The 24,162-nt window shown below is 39.6% G+C and overlaps 1 protein-coding gene across 2 annotated transcripts in view; it reads right to left on the reverse strand.

Annotated features, from left to right (window-relative positions):
* Positions 1 to 126: 126 nt before the first annotated feature.
* Positions 127 to 24,162, reverse strand: part of twz (BTB/POZ domain-containing protein twz) — a 39,228-nt gene continuing 15,192 nt past the window's right edge. Inside the window, exons 1-5 of one of the 2 annotated variants that reach the window (XM_069127336.1) lie at positions 21,185 to 21,388; positions 15,110 to 15,193; positions 14,353 to 14,556; positions 2,639 to 2,844; positions 127 to 1,555 (exon numbers count right to left, since the gene is read on the reverse strand). In XM_069127336.1, coding sequence (XP_068983437.1) covers positions 1,047 to 1,555; positions 2,639 to 2,844; positions 14,353 to 14,556; positions 15,110 to 15,138 — 948 coding nt within the window. In that variant the 5' untranslated portion in view covers positions 15,139 to 15,193; positions 21,185 to 21,388 and the 3' untranslated portion in view covers positions 127 to 1,046. Of the gene's footprint in view, positions 1,556 to 2,638; positions 2,845 to 14,352; positions 14,557 to 15,109; positions 15,194 to 21,184; positions 21,389 to 24,162 lie in introns of those variants that run through there. The other variant, XM_069127424.1, reaches the window with a different exon arrangement.

Here is a 24,162-nt window from a genome sequence, read left to right on the forward strand (position 1 = left end):
TACACGCCGCACCAGTCGTAATTTCATTAACGTTATGCAGAGTCGAACATCTGTAACGTAAAGACGCGTAGTAACTCAAGGCACTCGATTCATTAAACGTTCGGAATTATCGAATAAAATTCAGTGTAAATGAACTTCGATTTTATTCCAAATGATTTCCAAGAATACAACGACTGTTCTTGTTTGACTTCCCTCACGTAATTAAACTAAATTTAAACATCGATTTCATCAATTCGATACAAAAGTGTAAATACTCGTTACATTTGTCATTCATTATCGTAACTGTAGTTGGAAATCTGGACAAAAATCGAAACCTTCTATCAAGAATATACATACCCTGCAAAACCTAATTATACATATATAATTGTCTCTTTCTACCCAGGTAATAGATTTTTCAACGCTATGATTAGAACCACAGCAGTGGTTCATATAATTAAACACCTATCAACGAAAGGAATCCCCGAAACTCGATATATATCACAGAATACAAGAATCGCAAAAGGAAATGAAATTTACGATTACATGGCTGCCTATCCAATTGTCAGAGTCAAGATCGGTCGATTTAACTCATTAAGAACTAAGTAATAATAGTTTATCATAACATTACAAATACTTACATTTCTTTCAATTTTATAAAATCGTACAATCTAAATGCAAAATCTGGTGGTGAAAAAAGTAACATACTAAGCGAATTCGATAAATGTTGCGATAACTCAACGTTGGTCCTTAATAAGGATAAAAGAATGAATTAAAATTCGTCGATCTAAAGAACATGGGGAACCGCTATATTACAAGAAAGTACAAACTGTTCCATCACCGATGGTCATCGTATTCCCTCGAACGAAGAATCAACGTACAGTTACGATATCTTATCTTCGCGCAACAGCTCGGACACGAAGGTGCTCCTTCCGCCAGAACAATCGGATCATCATCGTTCGTGACGCAGTCTTGAAGAGTTCTCCTGGACAGTTTCACTCGGGATCGTGGTCGCGTTGAAGGCAACGAACCGTCCTCGAGCTAGTCTTCCGCTGATGAGCGGTGTTCCGTCAAGTGTTGATAGCCTGTCGAACGAATAGGTACTCCGAGAATTGTTGTCCTTCCACGCCGCCACCATTGCTGGCTACCACGCGGAATCCCGCGTTCAAAAGCCTGGTGATGGCCTGCACGGAGTTCAGTTTGCAGTAACCATTCAATGGGAACCTGATAACGTGACGAGCGTCCTGTTGGTGCCAAGCAACGCCAGATCGAGCGTCGATTACCGCCTGGGTCGTTTCCGGAAACACCTCGTCCAGTAACGCGCGACCGCCAGACAGCATAACTCGTTCCCCCAGATCTGGGCTGACGTGAAGGGCCACGCACTCGAAGTTACAATTCCCTTCGTTGGCGCGGATTTTGTCAGAGTCTCGGTTACACGGTAGCGTTGTGCATCCTGTGCCACGGTTGCCTAGTTGATTGGTTGGCGGTGGACTCGGGGACGAAGAAGACATCGTGGTGGTCGTCGTGGAACCGTTTTTTATACGCTCCTTTTTCATTTGCTCCAGCTGCCTGCACATAGCTGCAAAAACAATGTAGAGATGAGTTCATTCGGAATTTGGAAGATAAGTGGATAGATATTTAAAGTGATGTGTGGTGAATACGATTTATTATTTTGGCAGATTGTCTTTTAACTCCTTTCTTCGGCTATAGACAATTTCTTCTTTTATCAATTACTGCTAGTCAGACTGCAGATATTTATGCGAATTCAGATTTTTACGAATATAATTGAAAAATGGGATACAGATAAAGAATCTTTTTCATCTATTAGATGTAATAATAGGTAATATGTTATATATTTTTGCGTATTGTATTTTCAAATTTCCCATAAATACATAAAAAATCCCCAGTCTATCAATAATAGAAACACGTTTCACCTAATTTTCGAAGAAGAAATAATGTAATAAAGATCAAGACCAATTTTACCAGAAACAAACACGCTCGTTATTTAACTACTTGATAATACGTTAAAGTACAATGTTGAATGTGGTAGGATTGGGCAAGAATCTTCGGAAAAGATATTGTCTCCTTTCTCTTTACCTCGGTACCGAATTCTCGAATATTGATTAATATATTACTGCGCTTCTGTTTACCTTTTTTTCGATTGCACACACTGGAGACAAGGAGACGTGATCGTGATCGAACGATACCGTGAGCCGTTGGGATTTCACGAGTCCCGTGTGCTTTCGCCGTGGCTCTCGTTCATCAAGATATTACCCGTTTTAATGCATTATAATGCGATCTTTTAACGCTGCTGGTATTAGCGGTTAATGGCAGGAAAAATGATCTGAGAAGAGATTCTGCCATGCAGATAGCATGATTTATCGTTGGTGAACCATGATCTCTCGTTCCCCTTTTCTCCTTCTTACAGAAGCCAAAGGAAGTTGTCCGTCCAAACCGCAAAGATTTTTATACGAGATTAAGTAATACCGGCTCTCTCGCCAATTTGAATACTTTCTTCTTGTTCGTATTTAACGGTACGCCTCTCCGTTGAGTAATTGAGCGTTGAAAGGACCGTTTGAAAAGAATTAATCGCATGGAAATTAAAGGACTACGTATCAGAGGACTATGACGATCAAAGATAAGACGAGAGAGTTTCTCTTACGCGCAATATCGAAGTATCGTGCTTCTTCTAAAAGCAGATCCAGATCGGCGAAATTGTCTGGTATTAGTAGACGGGAGTTTCTCATGAAATTTAGGATATGTCTGAACATGCCGCCATCCCTGTCGATGAAGTAATGTTGCTTCAGGGAGTCCAGTACGATGGGGATGCTGCCGTTGAATAATTTTGCTAGTCTTGACTCGGGATACCTGAAAGATACACGTTAGAAGAATATTTATTCTGCTTTTAAAGTATTTTTCCTCGATAATCTACGATTAAGGTGCTTAAGATAACTTTTCCTTATATTAACTCTTTAAGCGATCAATATTCTGGGTATGAATGTCTTCTACAGATGACATATGATGTATTATGTGTCATAACTAGTCTAATGACTATTGCTGCAAGAATGTTTCACAAATACTTTGTTATTTATGTAAAAAGGTATGAAACAGATGGAATGTATCTTTTTTATTTCAAGCATATGAATGGTCTATAACAGTGAAATTTTGCCGAATACATACATTACCGATCAAAAATTTACAGTCATTTGTCCAATTGTATATATCTAGACACATATCGTATTTCATGCTAATTTGTATTGTTAATTTAGAATTAATATCTGTCCAACTGTATCTAGGCGTACCGAACCACACGCTAGAATTAATAATATGAACATCAGTAATAGCACTTTCCTTTACTTCAATAGATTTTTCACTAAAGAACTTTTTAAAGGAAGAAAATTCGCAATTGACATTATTCTAAAAGCTCATGGATTCTACAGAGCACGGGATGCATTGACGTCTTTAACCATTATATGTATCCGTCCATAATTTATTAATCTAATGATACTTCATTAAAAAGTTTGCACATTCGATATTTTATTCCATCCTGTAACTTAACTCTTTGGGGTACAGAATTTTAATACAAAAAAAGACTCTAATTGCACAGACATTTTATTTAAAATTACGACCACTCTGAATGAGTTATGAACACGTACCGGCTGAATTAATACATGTTCTTTCCTGTGCACCTATTAAACGAGTGTTATTCATATCTGTGACAAAACGAAATCAGTTAACCGCTGTAAACCGCTGTGCTTTGAATTATCTTAATATTTCAAAGTGGGATGAAAAACATCCCACTGTGCATGTACGTCATAAGTACTGGAAAAAGATAGGCTACTTTTTATCCTACTATGGCCCAAAGAATTGAAAGCTAAATGTAAAGAGATAAATTCGTTCGACACCCACGTGAATGGTCTGGATTCGAAAATCTGTTTGCTAAGTTGCCATGTTCCTTAATTTCTCGAATAAAACGATGTTGTTTGTAAGCTTGTTACACGCTTACGGTATTTTGTTTTGTTCGTTTTTAAATCTCGCTGATCGACTGACTCGATAAATCCTCGAGCAATTTTACCGAAGGGGGTACGCTGCTGTTCGTACTCGGCGACATATAAATTATACTTTCGCATTGAAGAGGTCTCGTCGAGGCGAGGCAGGTGCCGATATTCCGGTCACCTGCCAAAATCGCTCCGAGTTATGTCGGTAGCGTTGCGACCAAGAGAGCCGCAGCTGTTCCGGGCTAACAATTTTTTTAACCGAGTCACCTCCCTTGGTTCGCTTTAATTGACGATCACCGACGCAGCCGGATCGATTAACGTCACCTCGTAAATGCACATTTTGTCATTTATGCGGCTCGAATGTGCCGCTAACTAAAGAGTATCGGCGCGTTCGGTTATTACTTTATTGGATTAATGAAAACCTAATGGAAATTTTTGAAAGAAACGCCTCGTCGGTTATGTGAATGAAAAGCGGTGGTTTCAGTAAAAAAAACTACGTCGAAATTGTCATTGTCGAGTCGGTCGTAAACTCAGATGCAACAGCGAGGCGTCTCTTTAACCCTGAAACACGATTCTGGGTACATCTTCCGCCATAACATTTACCATAAGCTTTGACCCGAATATCTGTATATCGATAAACGGCCAACAGCTGCAACATTCTGCCAGAATTTGCATGTTACGAGTACTACGAAAATTTGTTCGATTGTTAAAAGAAAGTCCAATATCGACGAGAATCGATAAAATTTACTCGAATCATCCGATCGACGCAATGAAGTCACAAAATAAAGCGAAGATACGATCGAAATTGGCGCGACTATTAAAATATTTTTCGGGGGGTTGCTTATTACGCGCGCGATTTCGATCGCTTAATCCCGTGGCAACCGGATCGATTATCAGCATCGCTCGGCTTCGAGTTTCATCTCTTTATTGCGGCTACTATGCCGGAGGTGAACAGACGTACAACCGCTATCATTTTCGTGAAAGCTGCTGGAACGAATGCCTTCTGGATCGGCCAGGATGGAGAAAGGTCGGACGCGGGATGAATCGGGATAACGGGATAACGTGGCTGGGTACGAACGGTTCGTTAAAGGAAAATAAAACACGAACAAGGAAGAGAGATTAAGGAAATGAGTTCTGGTGATCTAGAGGCGTGACGATAACAGGAACACGCCAATGTATGTATATCGAAGAGGCATATGGATGCGGATGCGGATGCGGATGCGGATGCGATAGCTGCGGTTCAACCGTGCCACCTTTTGCGACTCAGATTTAGAAAGTGCCTGGTGACATTTTCCAACGTGTTGCATCGAGTGTCTGGGAATTTTATCTCAGTCAAATGATATAATAGTCAACTCGTATATTTTACAGCTGCGATGTATCGTTCATGAGAAAGTTTGTTGTTAGATTACTCGTGTTAATTGGCATGGTAACATTTTGTTTTCTTAGTAATTCGATTAAATTTGTTCGCAAAGTGAACAATAATTTTTATGTGAGGAAATTTGAAGTACAGTTAATTCATATATATAACAGTACAATAGTAGGTAAGTATATAAATAACGCGGCTAACTAAAAAGAGGCAGCTACTGTTCGATTTGAAAAAAATAAAAGTCATCTTGAAAGTTGAAAGATACATCCACCTAGAAGAAACTGCTGTTCATCGTAAGTTCTCTCATTCGAAACAGATTGATCGTGGACTTATTCATTTATTGAAGAAACTCACTCGAAGAGATGACTTGATCGTTTACGAAACTTTGTAAATTTATTACCTACTTTCAGAAAACTTACATTTGTGAACCAGACAACTTGTTCAAGATCGAGAAATTACCATTAGAATAGACTTGTCGTGTTCCTCTCGCGTTCTCTTCAAATATATCTAATAATTAATTTCACAGTTTCTCGTGGAAGTCAATCAAATTAATCGAAGACAATTCGCGCTAATTAATCAAAGACAACAAACCTTCACCCATGCATTATGAAGAAGCCGGTCAATTTTAAATAACCCTGTGATTCCCAGCTTTCTCAACTTTCGAATTTGTTTCAACCCCCACGCGTGATCGTGTCATCCGGTATCGAGAGAGGCATCGATGCGCTTTTCAATAGCAGAGGCGGTACGTTCTGCGTGCGCGGCCGAAGGTCGTCGTAATTTAGCATATAATAGACGAGTGCCCTGGAAAAAGGACGAGAGAGGGACACAGGAGGAAGAAGAGCGCGCTAAAGACGAAGGCCGCCGGGAGAACGAGCACGTTGAGCGAGATGAAAGAAAGAGAGGAGAAAGGTGGAAAGAAAGAGAGAGATAGAGATAGAAAGGGAACAAGAGCTGGAGAGCTCGGTTCTTCGTGTACCTCGATGGTGCGTTATGGCACAACGAGGGGGAAATACCGACGTAGGTATCCGGTGCCCCCTCAGGCCGGTTCCCATACCTTCCACGGCGATAACATATAATAACGACGGCCTGGTGGAGGCCCGTGGGCGATCTGACTTCAGCGGGGAAGAGAGAAAGAGAAAATACCGCGGGGTAGGTACGACGATAGCGTCGTATAGACGTGTATACGGGCCGAGAGACGATCCTCCGTCTCTTTTACTCTGCCTCGCTCTGTCTCGTTCTTTTCGACGGTACCGCGAAAGTCGAGACCGAAGGATGAGAAGGTTGCTCGCCCGAGAAAATGAAAATTCTGTGAATCCTGGGTCGGAAATTCTCCGTTTCAAAAAGAAGAACATTATCGAATATTAGTTGCTCGTTGCCGCGCCATGAGTTTTATAGCGAACGTCTATCGTTCGTCAAAGAGTTAGAACCGAATGCAGCATTTTTTTGCGTTCCGACTGCTGGTCGTAAACAGGTTGTAACGTAAGGGAGGGTATGTACTAGAAATTCTGCTATGGCAGAATTGTTGCTTTTAGATTATTTCTTTAGAAACTGTAAGGTGTCACACTTAGGTCTTTCGAGTTTGGCGCGATTTCTGTGTATTTTGAATATGTAACAAATTCTGTAAAAGTTCACTGAAATGTTTTCGAGTATGCCGTTTAAGGACATATAAGGTTCGGATGGTCGAGAAAGTTAAAGGACCTCCTTATTTTCGATGAAGTTTTACGATATACGTAGTGATCGAAATCAGTACTCTATCGGGGTTACGAGAGACAGCAGCGTCTGTCGTTATCACGATCCAAGGTAAAATCTAATTATGATTCAAACTTCTACTAAATTTCGATTTGATGGAAAACAAAGATTCTTCTGTGCATCGTATGATATAAAACATACGATCGTTTCGTAGACGACCACTTCGTTTCCTTATTAAAACGTACAATAGACGATGCTGACGTAGCGAAAAGGAGGCCAGGCTGGAAGATGAACAAGATGACGAAGAAGAGAAGAAGAAACGAAGGTGAAGCTGATGGTGGTGGATAGGAGAGGCGAGGTTGGTGTTGAGAGGTGAAAAAAGCGAGAAAGTACGGACGAGGAACAAAAGGGGAAAGAAGGGCAGGATGTATGTGCCAGAAGGCCAAGAGCGCGTTGTTCGTGGGGATCCTGGCTTGGAAAGGGTGGGTGTGCGGGGGAGGAAACGGTACCAGGGGCGGAGGACGAGCGCCGTGATTACCTGGGGCGATTTCTTGGGCCCACCGACCGGCCGAGGTCCGATCCCGGGTCAGATCCGCTCGCTATGGGAAAACGCTAAACGATCGGCTCACATCACTCAGATTCCTGCTCTGCTTTTGGTATACACACACAACTATAACCTTCTTATGTGCGTGTGTGCGACGTGAACAACCGTGACTGACTTTATACCAGCGTGATTATGTAGATGCGTGAATACGCTGCTCAAATCGTGGCCCCTGAAGCTGTCTTGATCTACCTTTTCTTGATTACTTTTGCTGTGATACTCTGCTTGCGTCTGCGTGAGTGTTTGGATAGCTGGAGCTACCGCTTTTGGCGTTCGTTTGATATTTTATGGGAAATTGCGAAGGAAAAAGGGATCTAATTTTAGGGGTTTGTAGTTGTTAGCTAAAACGACAGATATTTCAAGGATATTTAATCAACGTAAATCGCAAAGACAACTCATTCGATGTAAAATCTATCTCCATAAGTGAGTAGTACTACTACTACTACTGTTACTATTACTGCTACTATGTATGATTAAGTATTTTTCGTTGCTCTCAATGAATACTGCAAGCCTCAAATCTTTTTTACAACAAATATTAAATATCTGATTTTATAACAAGTTTGGAGTGTAAAATATTTGTAAATAAAATAACAAAATCTATTAGTGTTCAGAATTTCAAGCGAACCAACGATCCGAAGATTCTACAATCTCTTTATTACAACTTTCTTCACCTAATCAAAGTTTAAAACCTTCTACATAGCTTTCTTTTTTAATTCTTTTTCTGTACCATCTATAAACGTTCTTTGTAATACTAGCACGTGATTCGCAAACTCTGCTTTTGTCGACAATCGTTTCTCATTCCTCTCTTTCGTAAATATGTTTGTTTTTTTTTGTATCCGCTCCACGAACGAGAATTCACTTTTCTTTTGTTACAATCAATGGCTTATAAACTTGTTTTACATTCTTTGTTCCAACGTGGAAAGTTAACAATAAGAGTCACTCGAGCTTGGTAATACTACACGGTTACAAGCTGGTACGAGAGGTGCATAAAATATATGCCGTCGTTCGGTGCATGCGAACGACAATGGACTCAAGAGTTCACATATGTGTGTATGTGTGCATGAACGGAACGTCTCGACCAATACAGGATCGCTTTGTCAGAGTTGGGCAAATTGCACGTGCTGGACTGAAGGGCGAGGAAACGAGGACTAGCTGGATCTCTATGGGATAGCCCGAGGGCCTTGCTAAGTCTTCAACAGGACTCTCCGGCCCGGCAGGATGATGGACGATGTTTTAGGGATTACGTGATACCGGAAGCGCAAACTAATGATCGGCGGTTACGTAATTTCTGAAAATATCTGACGGAAAATCATGTTGGCCCCTCGGATTAGTTTTAGAATAGAACGACTTAGAAAGCCAAGTTTACAAGGCTTTCTATACTTACGTGACTGGATCGCTTTTATAAGAACAGCGTAGAAAAAATGAATATGATAAAATAAAAAACGGATATACAAGTAGTTTTTTTGGTTGCGAACTTGTTGTATTCAACGGAGGGAATGTTTAATTCTGCAGAATAATTCATTGAATTTATAAATTGATCGAACGACTATTCAAATGCATTTTAACAGATACATTCTTTAATTTCAATGAACAGTTAAAAGTACATGTATCCAGGAGACCTCAACGACTTCGAAGACTCTGAATATCCTAAAGACGCGAAAGATGCTAGAGTGTGAAGATTTCTAAGACTCTAGAAATAATTGGAACGATCAACCAATTGAGAATGGGAGACCAATGACCTATAATAGATTTGGGAGGTTTCATAGTCACAAAAGATTCTGAATACCTGGAAGATTGTAGGAATTCTAGAAATCCTAAATCCTCCGTGGACCTTGACACTTCTACGGACTGTGAAGATTCAAAAAATCATATGACTTCAAAAATCCTGGATCGTAGAGATCACTAGTGGAGGATCCTAAGGATCTCTAGAATCCAACAGGCGTCACAACGTCTTCGTATCATTTCCATCAATTGATTTCTATCTCGATTCCGAATATTCTTCATACTAGAAATTTATCTGAAATCTTTTATGGAAATATGAGATTTTCCATTTTCAATTAAACGCTTTATAAATAAAGAGTCGATAGAAGATAAGAGCAATTCCACAGATTTAGTCTCTAATAACTCAATGCTATTCATTATAAATTTCTGAAGGTATTATCGTACACTCAAGAATTCCTAAATTGTTTCCGTAGACATTAAACATAGTATTATGATTAATATAAAGCTTCATTTGATATTTATGATGCCATCAAGAGGAGTAACTTTCTGTTGCAATATCCGACTATAATATGGAATTGTGTGTACATATAAATTATTTTTTCCGTCTGTTTCAGTAAAGCTTGATTTAGGAACCATATTCAACGAGGCAAGGGTTTGCGAGTGGTTATCCCGTAACTTGCTCATGGTCGTAATCTTATCTATCCATCATCGCAATCATTATGGTTGCTGTCCATTGTCGTTCATTTCTCGAAGAGTGGCGTATAAATCCTTGTAGGTGTCTCAGGTTGGGAAACGACTATCTTCGATGCGATCTCCAGCGATTCCGTTATGTGTCGACGATAATTTACCTGGCGTAAATCAATTTTGCGAGTAACACAGGGGTACCGGATTATTTTTCACCGTTTCAATATCACTTCTGCGGGATTATTATCGTTAGATATCTTTTCTTCCAATCAAATAGAGAATTTTTATTTTTCAAAAGGAGATATCTATCTTCGAAAATAATATTCTTTGAACTTTCTTCTATGAGGGAAATTTCTCGGGAGAAACATACAGAACAAATTTTTTAATTTAAATGTATACGATGTTAATTTACAAGTTTGTAGCTTTTGTCAATTTTGTACAAAAATTTTGTAATAGCTTGGTTCGTATGATCTTTAACTATGTATTTTTCTTGCAAGTTAATGTCGACATAGCAGTCGCTCATTAAAATGTTTCAAGCGAGTCGCGTTGCAGCGTTGAATTAAATCGAGTTAGATGTTTTAAGCGCGATTTGCCCTGCGTTTAATGGGTGAAAGGTGTAACTTACTTATCATACAATGCGCTATGCATTGGAACGATCGCGACTTTTACTGCCTTTCGCTGTTGTGTTCTTCTTTTTTGCTTCGAGCGTATGTAAAATGCATACGATGGTTACACCAGGAAGTGAATAACTTATATCTGCAAGACTAAAGAAAGGATGCTTTCATTTCCTTCTTGTTAATTTTATTTCAATCAAACAACCTTTGTATTTTACTAAGTAGGTACATATTTTGAATTTTTATCCGCTATGAATAAAATTCATTCACAGGTATATTCATTATTCATTTAATCTATCTGAACTCGACGAAGGATAAATAATTCATATAATAGAAGTTCACTGATTTTCCTCCCACGTTCAAACAAACGAATTGCTCTAGCATGAGTTCAGCTAATCGATCTCCAACTAAAATTTCCTTCCAATACACCGCGATCTACTGTATTCGTTAAATATAATTAATAATTCGCTAATTACTTTCCTCAATATCGTGTTTTCTATTAACCAGATCGTTTTTTAATAAGAAACTGCTATAATCACGATTATTGCAAATAAACAAAAAGAAACCATATTCAGCTATGTGTAGCCGTGTCCAATTATGTTTTATAATCTTCCGAACTATAATACAAATTTAACACACATGAAACAACACGTAAGAAAATAGGGGACCGCTAAACGAGGATATTATGTCTGATCAGTTCTCTCGTATATTTCTCCTCTTCCTCTCAAAATTGAACAGTAAATAATTGCTTCATGCAACAATTTCCATAATTAGGCCGATACATTCCTCGCAGACAAATTGAGTCGAGCAAACTCTGCTCGTATAAAGTGGTAAAAATACAAAATACCGATACAAGGTGTTCAAAGAATCAAAATAGAAGAAAAGGGTAACGTGTAACACGGTAGTAGAAATTCCTTTAGCATATTTCCATCAGATCATTCTCACGAAAGACCTTGTCGCGCGATTCTGTCGCGTTCCTATTCTAATAGCGATACGATCGAGTGTACGGTAATCTGGCGATACTTTCGACAAAACAATAAGGTCGACGGCGTATAATGAAGGAGGAAGGTGCAATGGAGCGTGTCGAAGGAGATGGCGGAGAGGTTGCCAGGCGGTTTTCTACGATATATCCACGGGCTGATTGGCCTCACTTCTCCGGCTCTTTTCTCTCGATTCTTGTGCGTCACGTCGCGACACTTATCCTCGCCTGTCGTTTACCTTCGCTTGCAGCGTTCCCACCGATTAAAATCCAAACGAACGATGCGAATCTGACCGCTGATCGATCGAAAACGAAGCCAAGCTACGTCACGACGGTTCGATCAACCGCGAAACCAACCGCGACAGGAGTCAAATCCAGTTTTATCCGTTCGAATCTCGTCTCTTTGCTCTGTTCCTCTTATCTTCTATACTTCATTAACCGTGTTATCGCGTAATTGATACGAACTGGCGGCAAACGATCCATGTTGTTTAATCCATCGCGTTATGACCAGTCGAGTTATGTCCGTGATAAGGATTGTAGTTTTAATTTAATAAAGATCACATGTTCTTACATGTTGCTGGATCGCTACCAAAAAGTCGACATCCACGATGTTGCTCGTTGGTATCGCGAGGACCATATCTCATGAAATTAACAAACGAGACAGTTTGCTTAACGAGACTCTCTTATGAGCATTTGCAAGCTCATCGCGGTCGAAGAAGGAAAAATCGAGCGCCAGCGACTCGGTTAATGATTCCGTTAACGATAGTAGGCATTCGCTTGCCAATTAGAATTAACTTTGCCATGAATTCGCTCGGTTTCGCTGGATCCTACGCCGCGCGGACGACTTAATGATTCTCTTAACCCTAGCCGAGGCACCGGATATTCATCCACGTCCAGGTTAGTTAGCTTACGGACGGTGGATCGTAACGAGCATCGGCAGAATATCTTCGGACGAGCACGTAACTGTATCGCGGTGCCATTTTATGGTCTACCGTGTTACGCTACCATCCGAAAGGTAACCGCCGTGAGAGGAACTAAAGAAAGGCGCGATGCTCGGCTCAAATCGAAATTTATTAACGTCGAGTCCGGTGAACTGGTGATTTATCACGTTGTCGATCGATGAGATCTGTTTGTGTACTCGTGCGTGTAGATTCAGCAGGTTGATACACTCAACGAAGTAAAGTTAATGGAAAGACGCCAAAGAGCTGTGTTGCACGTCCGTTATACTCAGGTATCTCGCGAAATTCAACATCGATGGAATTGTTTGATTTCTTAGGTGTTGGACTCGAGGAAGATTTTTGTAATCGAGGGATTGGGAGGATGGTTCGAAGAGATTAAAGTCTCTTCTCGGTACAAAGTGTGGTTGTGCTTTCACGTTACGTCTCTTTTATGCATAAAGTACACGGGTATACCGCAAATAGCCTTTGGACACTGTCGAGCATAGTAACGGTGTGCCTGATTGCGAGCGATATGTTCCCTGAGATATTGCCTGCTACGAACATCCTGGAGCGTTGTCGATGGTCACGTTTCCGCGATCCGGACATCACGCTCCCTTTCTACTCTCTCGCGGCGGAATTCTTCGGACTGTGGAAACGGTTTTCGCGCGGACGCGGAGCCGCTTTGATGCAAAACGTTCGGTTTCCGAGGTTTATATATGTAGACAATTTATTCGCCAGTTTCATCCTAGCATTCGCAGTGATATTTGTAAATAGTTCAAAAGGATAAAAATTGAAATAGGATACGGAAGACATAATTTATTTTTGAAAAATCGCTCTCTCTAAGAGCGATATTTTAAGATTATAAAGTTTTAAATACGATAGGGAAGATTTCACATTATCGAGACCTTAGTATCTCAAGCACAATATTTTATTCCCAAGCGATAAAAGCCCACCAAACACGGTGGATAAAGGATAACATGTTCTCGAGAGCTTGCTTATTTCATGTATGATATTTATTGCGAAACAATAAATTTCGAAATATGAAAGAGAAGGGCTAACTTATTTTCGATAGATCGTTAGTTTAAGTACGATATTTTTTAATTGGAAACGGTAAAAATTCCAAATAAGATGCGGAGCAACTAGTCTACATACTTTCGAAAATTCTCTGTCTCAAGCACAATATCGTATATTGTAAAGATAAATTTCCAAACACGATGAAGAGGTACTAACCCATTTTCGAGATCTCGCTATCTTAAGCACGATATTTTAATGGCTAACGACATACAAGTGTCGATTTCAACTTTCCCGTCGGAATGCCGTCTCGACCGTCTCGATCGTTCGTAAAAATATCTATCTCGCATTCATTATCGCAGATTTCACTTTTCAGCGCGTAATATATTAGAACGACAGCAGCATATCCGTTCGAGGATCTAGATCTGCGAACTTTCCACGAAATTATTCTAGTCTTCATCCCTTTGCTTCACGCTTGACAGAACATTTCTCTGTATATCAAAGGACAATGATGTTTAAGCTTCTCGTGGTCCTCGAATTTCGTATATCTCAATCCTGTCTCAAACGAGAAAAATATTTTTAATATTTCAGACAAATCTCGAGCGACGGAATCTTCAAATCAAAATCTATCGAAATCGTCTCATATGTTTCTCAAATTTCAGAATTTTTTTAACGATGAAGAAGTACGATTTAGTTGAGAAAGGATCAAAAGAACGCAGTTGTATATGTATTGTACCACTAGTCTCGCAAGGATCAAGTAGTGTATGTACTTACTTGGTGAGAGTTTCGAGCGAGGACGTGTATATCGTGCCACCTACGTCGATGTGTACCGGCGCCGTGTATCTGGAAGCGGCGGCCACGCAGGGTATTCCGGTCATCTTCTGGTTATAAGCTGGTGCAGCCGGTGTCGGTGGCGTCGGCGACGAAGAATTCGACATTGTGGGCGACGTGGCCGGCGAACTGCTTGGCGACAGCAATCTGAGAAAGATACTTTCGACATTAGCCACCATCAGGCCGTGTTCCTTCTACGAGGCTTCGAAATTGTTGCCTCAATAATTTAGGAAAGGGTAAGGGTAAAAAATTGCTGTCTTAATATTTTTGAATATAGGGTGTAGCATATTAATTACTCGTATTAAATTAATTCTCGTTTTTGTAGAATATGTAATGTTTTTAATGAATAGTTTGCAACTAGCTAGTAGTTAATTGCTTGAATTTTTTGATATTTAGATTTTATAGAATGCGATAGACTTTTAAAATGATTTCTTATAGTTGTTTTTCTCCAATGTTCAATTGTTTGCAACTACCTTGTAGTTAATTGATTTATTAATAGTTACCAAGAAGGAAGACATTATCGTTTCCATTGTAAAGATTTATGCGTTCGTGTAATTCTCGTTACATTCTACGACCGATTGTTAGATGTTACGTAAGATCGAAGAATTTCAATTGCACGGAGGCGTATCATTTTCTCGATGTTCCACGGTATATTACGCTTTGCTCTTTAAGAGTATAACTTGAACGCGGTTCTATTTACCTCATTTTAATTTGAGCGCTAGGGAACATATTGCGTTGTGCCAGCTCCGCCTTCGCCTCCTTTCCGTCGGCCTCACATTTCCGTCTGTAATTAAAAATCCACGTAACGTAATCTTGCACACTAATACATCTAGCATGCTAAAAAGAAATTTTATGTTACAAAAACCACAAGAGTAGTAAAATCTCTTTTCCTGGAATTATCAAATATTAGGTTGTGTAATAAGCTCATTCACGTTTCCTTAAAAGTGCGCAAGAAGTGTTATTACCTTCCTATAAAGTCTGTTTAATCAAGAAGTATTTATCTCATATCTCTATAAATATATCTTTCATCAGAAAATTAAATATGTGTATCTTAATATACTTTAAATAATTTGTATAATATTTTCCGACATATATATACACTAGTGAAGGGAGAACGAATTTATTACTCAACTCAGTACCAACGTTTTGTTTCAAAATCTTTTCAGACAGAATTCTGTACCCGAGTAGAAGCTCTAAAACAGTAGCCAACAAACTTCGTAGTAAATCGAAAAAACGAATTCCAAAACACGACACAAACAAATGGTAACACGTTTCAGCCAGCTTTCTCCGGCGAGGTATCAGCGTTTTCTTCTTCTTTTCCACCCTACCCTGTGCTCTCGCTTATCTCTCGTTCTAAATTCCGACCGATTGGCTTTCCATCGTACGAATCCAGAAACTATCGAGGAAAATGTGACTTTTCCCGAAATCGGCAATAGTTGCTGCGGCGACTATTTTTTAAAACGCGAACTATTTTTTATCTACGAACGATGATGATTTTTGTTATGTTTTTGATTAGTTGGAGTATTTTAATATGCAATAGTTGAAAAGGATAAATTTGCGGGGTTTTATCGAAAGATACAACTAATGTACGCTATTTGAAACTTTTGAAATATTTAGAAGAATGATATAAATATATATTTAACTTTAAAACCAAATAAATGCACACTTTTGCTAGTATATAGTACATTGACAGTAATAAATGGCAGAATTTCTCTGCTATAAAAGTTAGAAAATATAATTTATTACTATACCACAGACATGAATCCAAATATGTATATGTATATTTCTATGGACACTAAGAAAATAGAACCTAAATGCAGATACATTTCATCTTCTAAATATAATATCTACCAGGTATTTTGAAGATTTTCTACTAACAATCTCTACACTTCTGTCCGAGCAAATTTCCCATAAACACACGTACACCCGTATTCCATTTATACGCAGACACGTGCGAGCGTGTCTGTGATTTCCGATCATCCTTTTTCCCCGACGTTGAAACCGCGACGATGGACGCCGCCATTTAGAAGTCAAAACAGCGCTGCACATGCTGACATTAGCGCGGAACTTTCCCTCTAACGAGGTCGCGTGATTCCAAGCGGTACTCGACGCGGCTCGATTTAATTTATTGATCCTCGCGGTTGGTCGCTGACGACGATAACGTTGATCTAGCGAGTCATTGTTTTCGGTCTAGCCGTTGACCCGGAAAGCTTCGAAGCGTTTTCGAACGTTACCACACGCGCTACCGAGCCACTACAACGATTTTCATATGTATTAATAAGGCAATTAACGGCGAAACAATATTTAACGAGCACCGTTGGCCGAGGGAAAACCAAACTCGCCGTGGTCCGACGAATGAGAAAAGTGGAAGGGATGGTCGGTCTGGTCGGCGGTTTGCGAACAGAGAACCCTGACTCATTTCCAGCCTATGTACACACTGCGATCCTGCTCGCTTTGTTCTAAAGTTCTCCTCTGTTCGCCGCACGGAATCCTTCCGGTTCGGATGACGATACGCGGATTCGTTGAGAATTCTGAGTACAACCAGATATATATTTAACAAAAAAATTAATAAATAGCAATCTTTCGATGAGTTTAGAAAAATGTTCTATTGTATTTATTCGGAGCATTTGTCAAATTTCGTTTGGTACTACTTAAAATTCTTTTTAGTCCGTATTTAAATCCAATACTATCACTATTGTGGTGGTAGTGACAGACTGGTTAAGCGCCCTTTATTTTTATCTTTTGAGGAGAAATAGCTAGAGAATAAACGAGAGGAATAGGCTATAGAGATAGAGTTTATGTAGGTGGTAATGCAACGAGGGAAGGTTTACAAGGTACTAACATTGTCGTTGCTTCGAGAGTATGCAAGTGGATCATGGATTGTTCATTCAGTTCTAAGTTAGTTTAGAAATATGTTTGGAGATATTGGAAAGCGGGGAACAAGATACGAATGAATTTATGGGTGAAATCAACTTAACCGTTTAAGGCTGAGTGTTATCAGAAGTCGTAGGAGGAAATGGTAAAGATATAGTTCACTGTTTCTGGATATCTGTTTGCGTCGTTACACGAGAAATTTATCTGTATGTGTAACTGTGAATCTGTTGAAGTTAAAAAATATTTCGGCGATCTTTTGGTGTGTTTGATCGCTCACATTAATTTTTGTTATTTAGAAACGAATAAAGTTCACGTTAATATTGTCTTACGCAATTTTTGTATTTAGTATTTCGTATTTAATACAAATGATATAAGTTAATGTTATCAGTTTTCATATACTTGTTTGTTTCTTTAACTTCTCACGCAGTTGAAGATTCTGGTATTTATCGTGTACCCCGTGACTGATTGTGTTCCACTGACGTTCTTAAAATATGACTTCACGGTTAACAGGTAAGATTGATTTATTGTACTAAGGCCACACGCTGCAACGTACACAAATCCTTCTCCTCGATATTCGTTTGGTGTTTTAAGTTAAGCGAGCTAATCTTCAATCGGTCTTTTCTTACAACGATGCAAATTCCGAGATAAATTGAAAAAAGAAAACAGTTTTTGCAACATCGTCCCTTTTTCCAGCTTTTCGATCTATGGAGTTGATCAATGTGGTTTCTCAATGCCTCAGCTGCAGCTGGTATACTACTGTGGTAACAGTCGTGCTTTAACTACTCGGACATACAAACGACAGACCGCAAAAGTCTAATTACTAATTACCAACGATGACACAAAACCCTTGCCACAAGGATGGCGCGAGCTTAAATCAACCGCAACATCACCCCGATGTAGTCGCTTGTGTTCGAGTCTCCGCGAGTTCCAGCTCGCCCTCGACGGCATAAATCATTACACGGGCTCTGTAACGTTAACCTCCGCCCGTATAAACACCAATAAATATGAGACTGTGTAACGTGGGGGGGGGGGGTATTAAAGAACCCTGGCCGAAGTACCATCAACCACGAAACTCGAGAAGCAAAGAAGGTTCTCGTCGTCGTGGCGATATTTATTTTCAGCCTGTGAGCCAGAGAGTTCCTGCGACGTCGATGGGGACGAAGGTAAGGCCAAGGGGACTGGTTTCTCTTTCCACCTCCTCCCCCACCTTTTTCCGCCTCCTCCAACTCTTCGTCTTCGTCTTCTTCTTCTTTTCTCCGCGGTGTACCAGCATGCGCTGCGGCGCATCGCCGCAGGGACCACGTGAAACGCGATGCAGCGCGTTTTCTTCGTCGCTCCGAGTGGAAGTCGTCGAGCGATCCGCATCCTCTCGGCATAGTACACTGTTTGAAAACCGCTGTGTGACAGAGACAGGCTCGTATTTTCCTTTTTTTTAAGCTTCTAAGTCCGTAGAGATTCTTCGTTAGAATATTATTTACCTATAAAATTGCTTAAGTACAATAGTTTCGAAGTCTTTAAGGATCCTTCATTAGAGTATGTATTATTTATCTATCTAATTATTTAAGTTCTTAAGGATGACTCGATAGAATATTGTTTAATCGTTAGAATGATTTACAAGTAGGATAACGTGTGGATGAGAGATGTTTCTTTTTCTCCTCGCCATGCTGCAATTCGTCATCACCTTGAAACGTTTCCCACTTAAGCTTAGGAAAAAGTTCGGATTATTGAATTATCGTTGTTGAACTACGTATTCGAATTAGTACGAATTGGTCAAAATTTCGTAGCCATCTTCTTCTGGTACAGCTCTTTGCGCGTTTCTTCGTTGACGGAGGACGGCTACCATACAACAACCATGTTCGTCGCCCGGAGCGACGATCGACGGTTTCGCGCCTTTGACGTTTATGAATGTAGAGTAACGGTTGAATATATACGGTGTGGTTGTTTGTTTGGGCCTGGTTGGTCCATATATTTTAATTGACACGCGGCCGCTGGAATCGGGGCGACGATAAATCCTCCAGGTAGGAGGGAATGCGCAAAGGGTTGCTTGGGGGGCGTGAAGTAACGCAAGAAGAGTTGTTAGCTGGAATAAGTGGCGAAGGTTGATTTTTTGGATGCTGATGGAACTGGTGGTAAATCGGTTGAAGAGATGTAACAATAGGCGATACGCGTTATGCGTACTTTTCTTTGGTTTATGATTTGTGTAATTTACTTTATTTAGAAATTGTTGTGTATCATCGATGTGGTAAGTGCTTTTAGTTGATTTATTCGTAGCGAATCCGAATGAAGATTTAAGATATAATTTATTTAATTAAAGAGTTGATACTACGAGCGTATTTGTTACGAGCTTTCACTTGATTTATCGGTAATAAATTTCAAGGAAGCTGTAATATTCCATAATGTATATAATTAAAAAGCTGTTACTACAGTTGTGATAGGTAATTGCACATGGTATATCGATCATGAATTTGGACGAAGATTCGATTTGTTTAATTTAAAATCCATATTAGACGAATGCGATAGATATTCAAGTTTGGTTTAGTGACGATGATTTTGAAGAACGTAATACGTAATTCACTTCTCTTGGATTTATTGATGACGAATTTAAAAATTGAAGGATCTAATATTATATAAATAGTTTTAACACGGTTCGAAGTGCAAACTAAGAAAAGAAGAACCGATTGTGAGTTGAAGAAGTTTTATGTTAGTGTACATAACAACGATCGACCTTTGAATACCTTTGGGCGATCGATTAGCGTATGCAAATTCTATTAATACAGATACGCGTATGAACGTAGTTGTAATTAACTTTGATCATAATTGAACACTAAATTGCGAATAAAAACAATGCAGAAATGATCAATTTCCTTAGCACTTTGCTCTAAATTTTCTTGTTTTCTAGTTTTCTATTTTAATTCGACAGTTATGTAAGCGTAAACATTCAACTGCTCTTGTTTCGTTACGTTGCATAGTTGATATTATATACTGATACATAATCGCGATAAAATATGAACGAAGATAGGCAGAACTAGCCAGAGAAAGTGAAAGAACATCGCAGCAACGATTTCAGTAACAGCTGTCCCGTCGAGTTGGGGCCTTGAATCGCAAAAATGAACTTGTTTGAATATCTATGTGTATATTTGTGTGTTTGTGTGTGTGGGTGTGTGTATTTGAGTGTAGAACGTATGGTCTAAATGAATGGGTCATCAATATGCATACAAATGTAGAATACAGACATGCATTAGGATAATGAACATGACGCCGCAGGGTGTTTGCTGAAGGACGCTTTAATGCGCTTAGACGACACGCATCATTGCAATACATGGACGACAGGAAATAAGGAAGCATGTACGTAAATTGTATTTGCTTGGTGATAAAATTAAAAGTCCTGGAAAGAAAGGCACTTCTAATAAAGCGAATGGTTTTCTGTAAGTAATATTGGGTTGTTAACATTCAGACTGAACTTACAGCGAAGGAAACGTAAATTGGTAGAAAACACACGTGTTTCTTGAAGAAGAGTTGAGTAAGAAATGTAGATCAGGGAATGGAGGACCTTTTACTCAGACTATATTACAGAAATTACTTAAAGGAAGGAGTCAGTAAAGAAATTGTAATTTAATTATTTATCTGTACATTTTCTCTGAAGTAATTTCCTTGTTTCGTTTTTCTCTCATTCGAATAAAATATCAAACATACTTTTTCAATCGGAATAATTTTTCCAACATATAATTTCAGATTGAAATACAGAAACCTTCACCTTTAAATGATTAAAAACATGTTTCACGAGTCGCAGATGATACAGCGCTACATAAATATTCATAAATACGATGTATATGCTATACGAATAAATATCTTCCTTTGATCTTACCAATCGCTCCGTTGAATTTAACTCGATTAAACTCACCAAGTGTATCCAGTCGCACAATCAGATTAACTCGAGAAAGCGACAAACAAGTGTACACGCGGAAGTAGATTCAGACCGCATCGAGCAGACCGCGATGCAGGAAGAGCGAACGATCTTCTTACGAAAAGATGGTAGTGGCCGCTTTGTGCGACGTTCTCCGTAACATTTGTGTGCACAACGGCGGCACCCTGCTCCAAGTGACCAGCTGCATGCACGTGTGCCAAGATGAGCTTCGCCGGAGGCTTCGACCGAAGAAGGGGTCTAACACGTTCTGAGGACACGCGCGTGTCCTCAGCGCGTGTACGACGTCGCAAACTAGAAGTCTGCCGGTAAGTTTGCGTGGACGTCCGATCGCCTGCAGGCATCGTCGTATGCAAATTCCCCTTGTTGCTGGGCAATCGAGCACGCGTTTCCGTAAAACGTATCGTTGCACGTGGAAATCCTGCCAATGGGACCGACCGCGTCGATACTATCGGTAATCATTACGAAAACGAACTTCTTCCTTTTTCTGCGTTTTCTTTTCCATTCGGAGTCCGATGAAGCGACGATTAACTCTTTTTTATCGAATCGCCTGTGGCCTTTGAGAATTGAAAGAAGAAATTACGACTATCACATCGATACGTGTAATGAATCGAGCAGGCTATGTTTTCGTATGGAAATTTCGGGTTAATTGCGATTCGCTGTCGTCTCTTGTGATCTAACGATCGATGATTCTATGGCTCGTTTGTTTCCTTTAGCTCGTCGATGTTGTTACAATCAGAGTACGTATCGAGAAATAACGGAATGACCAACTGCGACATAATTTCGACAAACTGCGATAAAATTGTAAAATGTTGCATTAATTTGGTCGGGATGGTGACCTTTTCTTTATGTGACTTCATTATAAATGGTTTATCACCGGTGGGGCGGAACGCGATGTCGGCCTCGTCTGAATAATATTTGTAATGGAATGGTATTTTCGTGATCGTTCGTTACCTGCGGCAGCAACATTATCACGGTAATCATTTGTTTGATGACATCGACAGACTCGTAACGTTAAATTAAATAACGTATGTGGTGATGTTCAAATATTTCTTTATATCTTTGATTCACGATTCGTAAGATTAATATCTCCATCGGAAAGAGTAATTGTTAATAATTACTAGTAACAATTAATAACAACTGTTGTTGCTTCTTTACATTAGATGATTCTTTATATGTACTTCAATTCCTAGAATTGTAGTATCTTCGTTGTCTAATCTATAATTTATTACAACCGATTGGTAATGTTTTCATAGATATTCAAACATATACTTTCTTTTCACAGTCACAGTTTCATAATTATTCTCGTTGATTTGCTTCATAACTACGCCTCGTACGCTTCATAAAAACGCCTCGTTCTTTCTAGCTACTAAACTATCCTTTTCCTACGTATGCTCTCTTTGCATTTTTATTCAGTCTTCAACTCTCAATTTCAAATTTTAACAAAAGTCGTCATTTCGAATCGCGACCACGTCCCCGTCTAGAGTTCTGTGAAAATTTCTTCTCTCTTGGCTAACTACATTCGTTATGACTATCGAAACACCCACAAGGCAATATTCTCGTGTTCAAATATCTACGTGTACTTTCGCTTCACGACTTGCGATAACTATTTTCATATCGTTCTTATCATTTCATATCGTTTCATATCAATTCATATCGTTCTTCGTACTAGATCACTCCTTCTCCCATCTACACTCTACTTCGATTTTTTCACAAATCATGTTCACTCTCTAATTTCTGCCAATAATCAGTTGGAATCGCGCTCACACGTTCACCTGGAATTCTATTACAATTTTCTCTTTGCCGGTTAACAGCGTTCATTACGAGCGTTGAAACATTCACGCGGTAATATTCGTCGGAACAAAGGAATCCTTGGGTCGAGTGAGCGTCGTTTTCGTGGCCCAGAGGAGTCGTGTTAACCCTAGCCGGAGTCCACCTCGAGCTACCGCTTCAGGGTCAACGTCACAGCCACACGACTTGCTGCTAACGTAAGTTTATAAATTCAGGAAACTCGAGGTTCTCGGGTCGCGTATACATCGTGCATAAGCATGGTGGGGTGTTCGGTTCGTTGTGGGGACCAATTGTACAAGAAACAAGAGTCGTGTCGGCTCGTACTTGACTCCGAAAGCGCTGAGGACACCGATAGCTGCGGGCCACGGCGAATGCAAATTCGAAAATGCCTCATTTTCGTTCGCGAATAGCATTATTTTAAACGCCTCGGGCTACGCCGCAGTCAGAAGTCGGGACTTCTCTCCTCTCCGACTGGCGCGGCTACCGCGAGAAACGCTTCCTTTTTTCTCTTCTCGAGGAGAGAACACGTTGGCTCGGGTGGTCTTGATTGAGGGGAATTTATGGAGATGCAAGGATGAAAATGTGGATCGAGAGAAGGAACGTTACAAGGAATCGGTTGTAATGAATGCGTGTTTGTTTTATGAAGCTTGTTACGGATACGCTGTTGTTCTATGGAACTTGCAGTATTTATGAGAATTGCATAACATGGAGGAACGTTACAAGGGCTGCGAGGAGCGTCGTGAATAATTGGTCGTAATTGATGCGGCATAAAGAATGTCGGTTTGTTTTACGAACGTTGCTATGAACACAGTGTTTTTCCTTGCTGAATTTGTAGTATTTTCGAGAATATGAAAACAGCTAAAACTGACGTTATATAATAAACATACGACGCATAAATTATCTATATAGATAGATGGAAAGAGATTTTCCAAGAAAATTTCTGTGCAAATGTGCAAAGTACAAAAACACGATTTTAAGAGTTGCTAGATACACAGCTTTGTAAATATAGAAAGCATACGTAACACATAAAAAATGTTATTTAACGTCTCTTATTATTCTTAAGGTATTTTACAAGAAACAAAAATTCCACGTATTTTTCGAGGAATGGCCTCCCTAAGAACTGTAATACACGTATAACGCTGAAAATGAAGAAGTTCATCTTTATA

Source organism: Bombus flavifrons, chromosome 1 (assembly GCF_040668555.2).
Source record: "Bombus flavifrons isolate JBK064 chromosome 1, iyBomFlav1_principal, whole genome shotgun sequence".
Lineage (NCBI taxonomy): Eukaryota > Metazoa > Arthropoda > Insecta > Hymenoptera > Apidae > Bombus > Bombus flavifrons.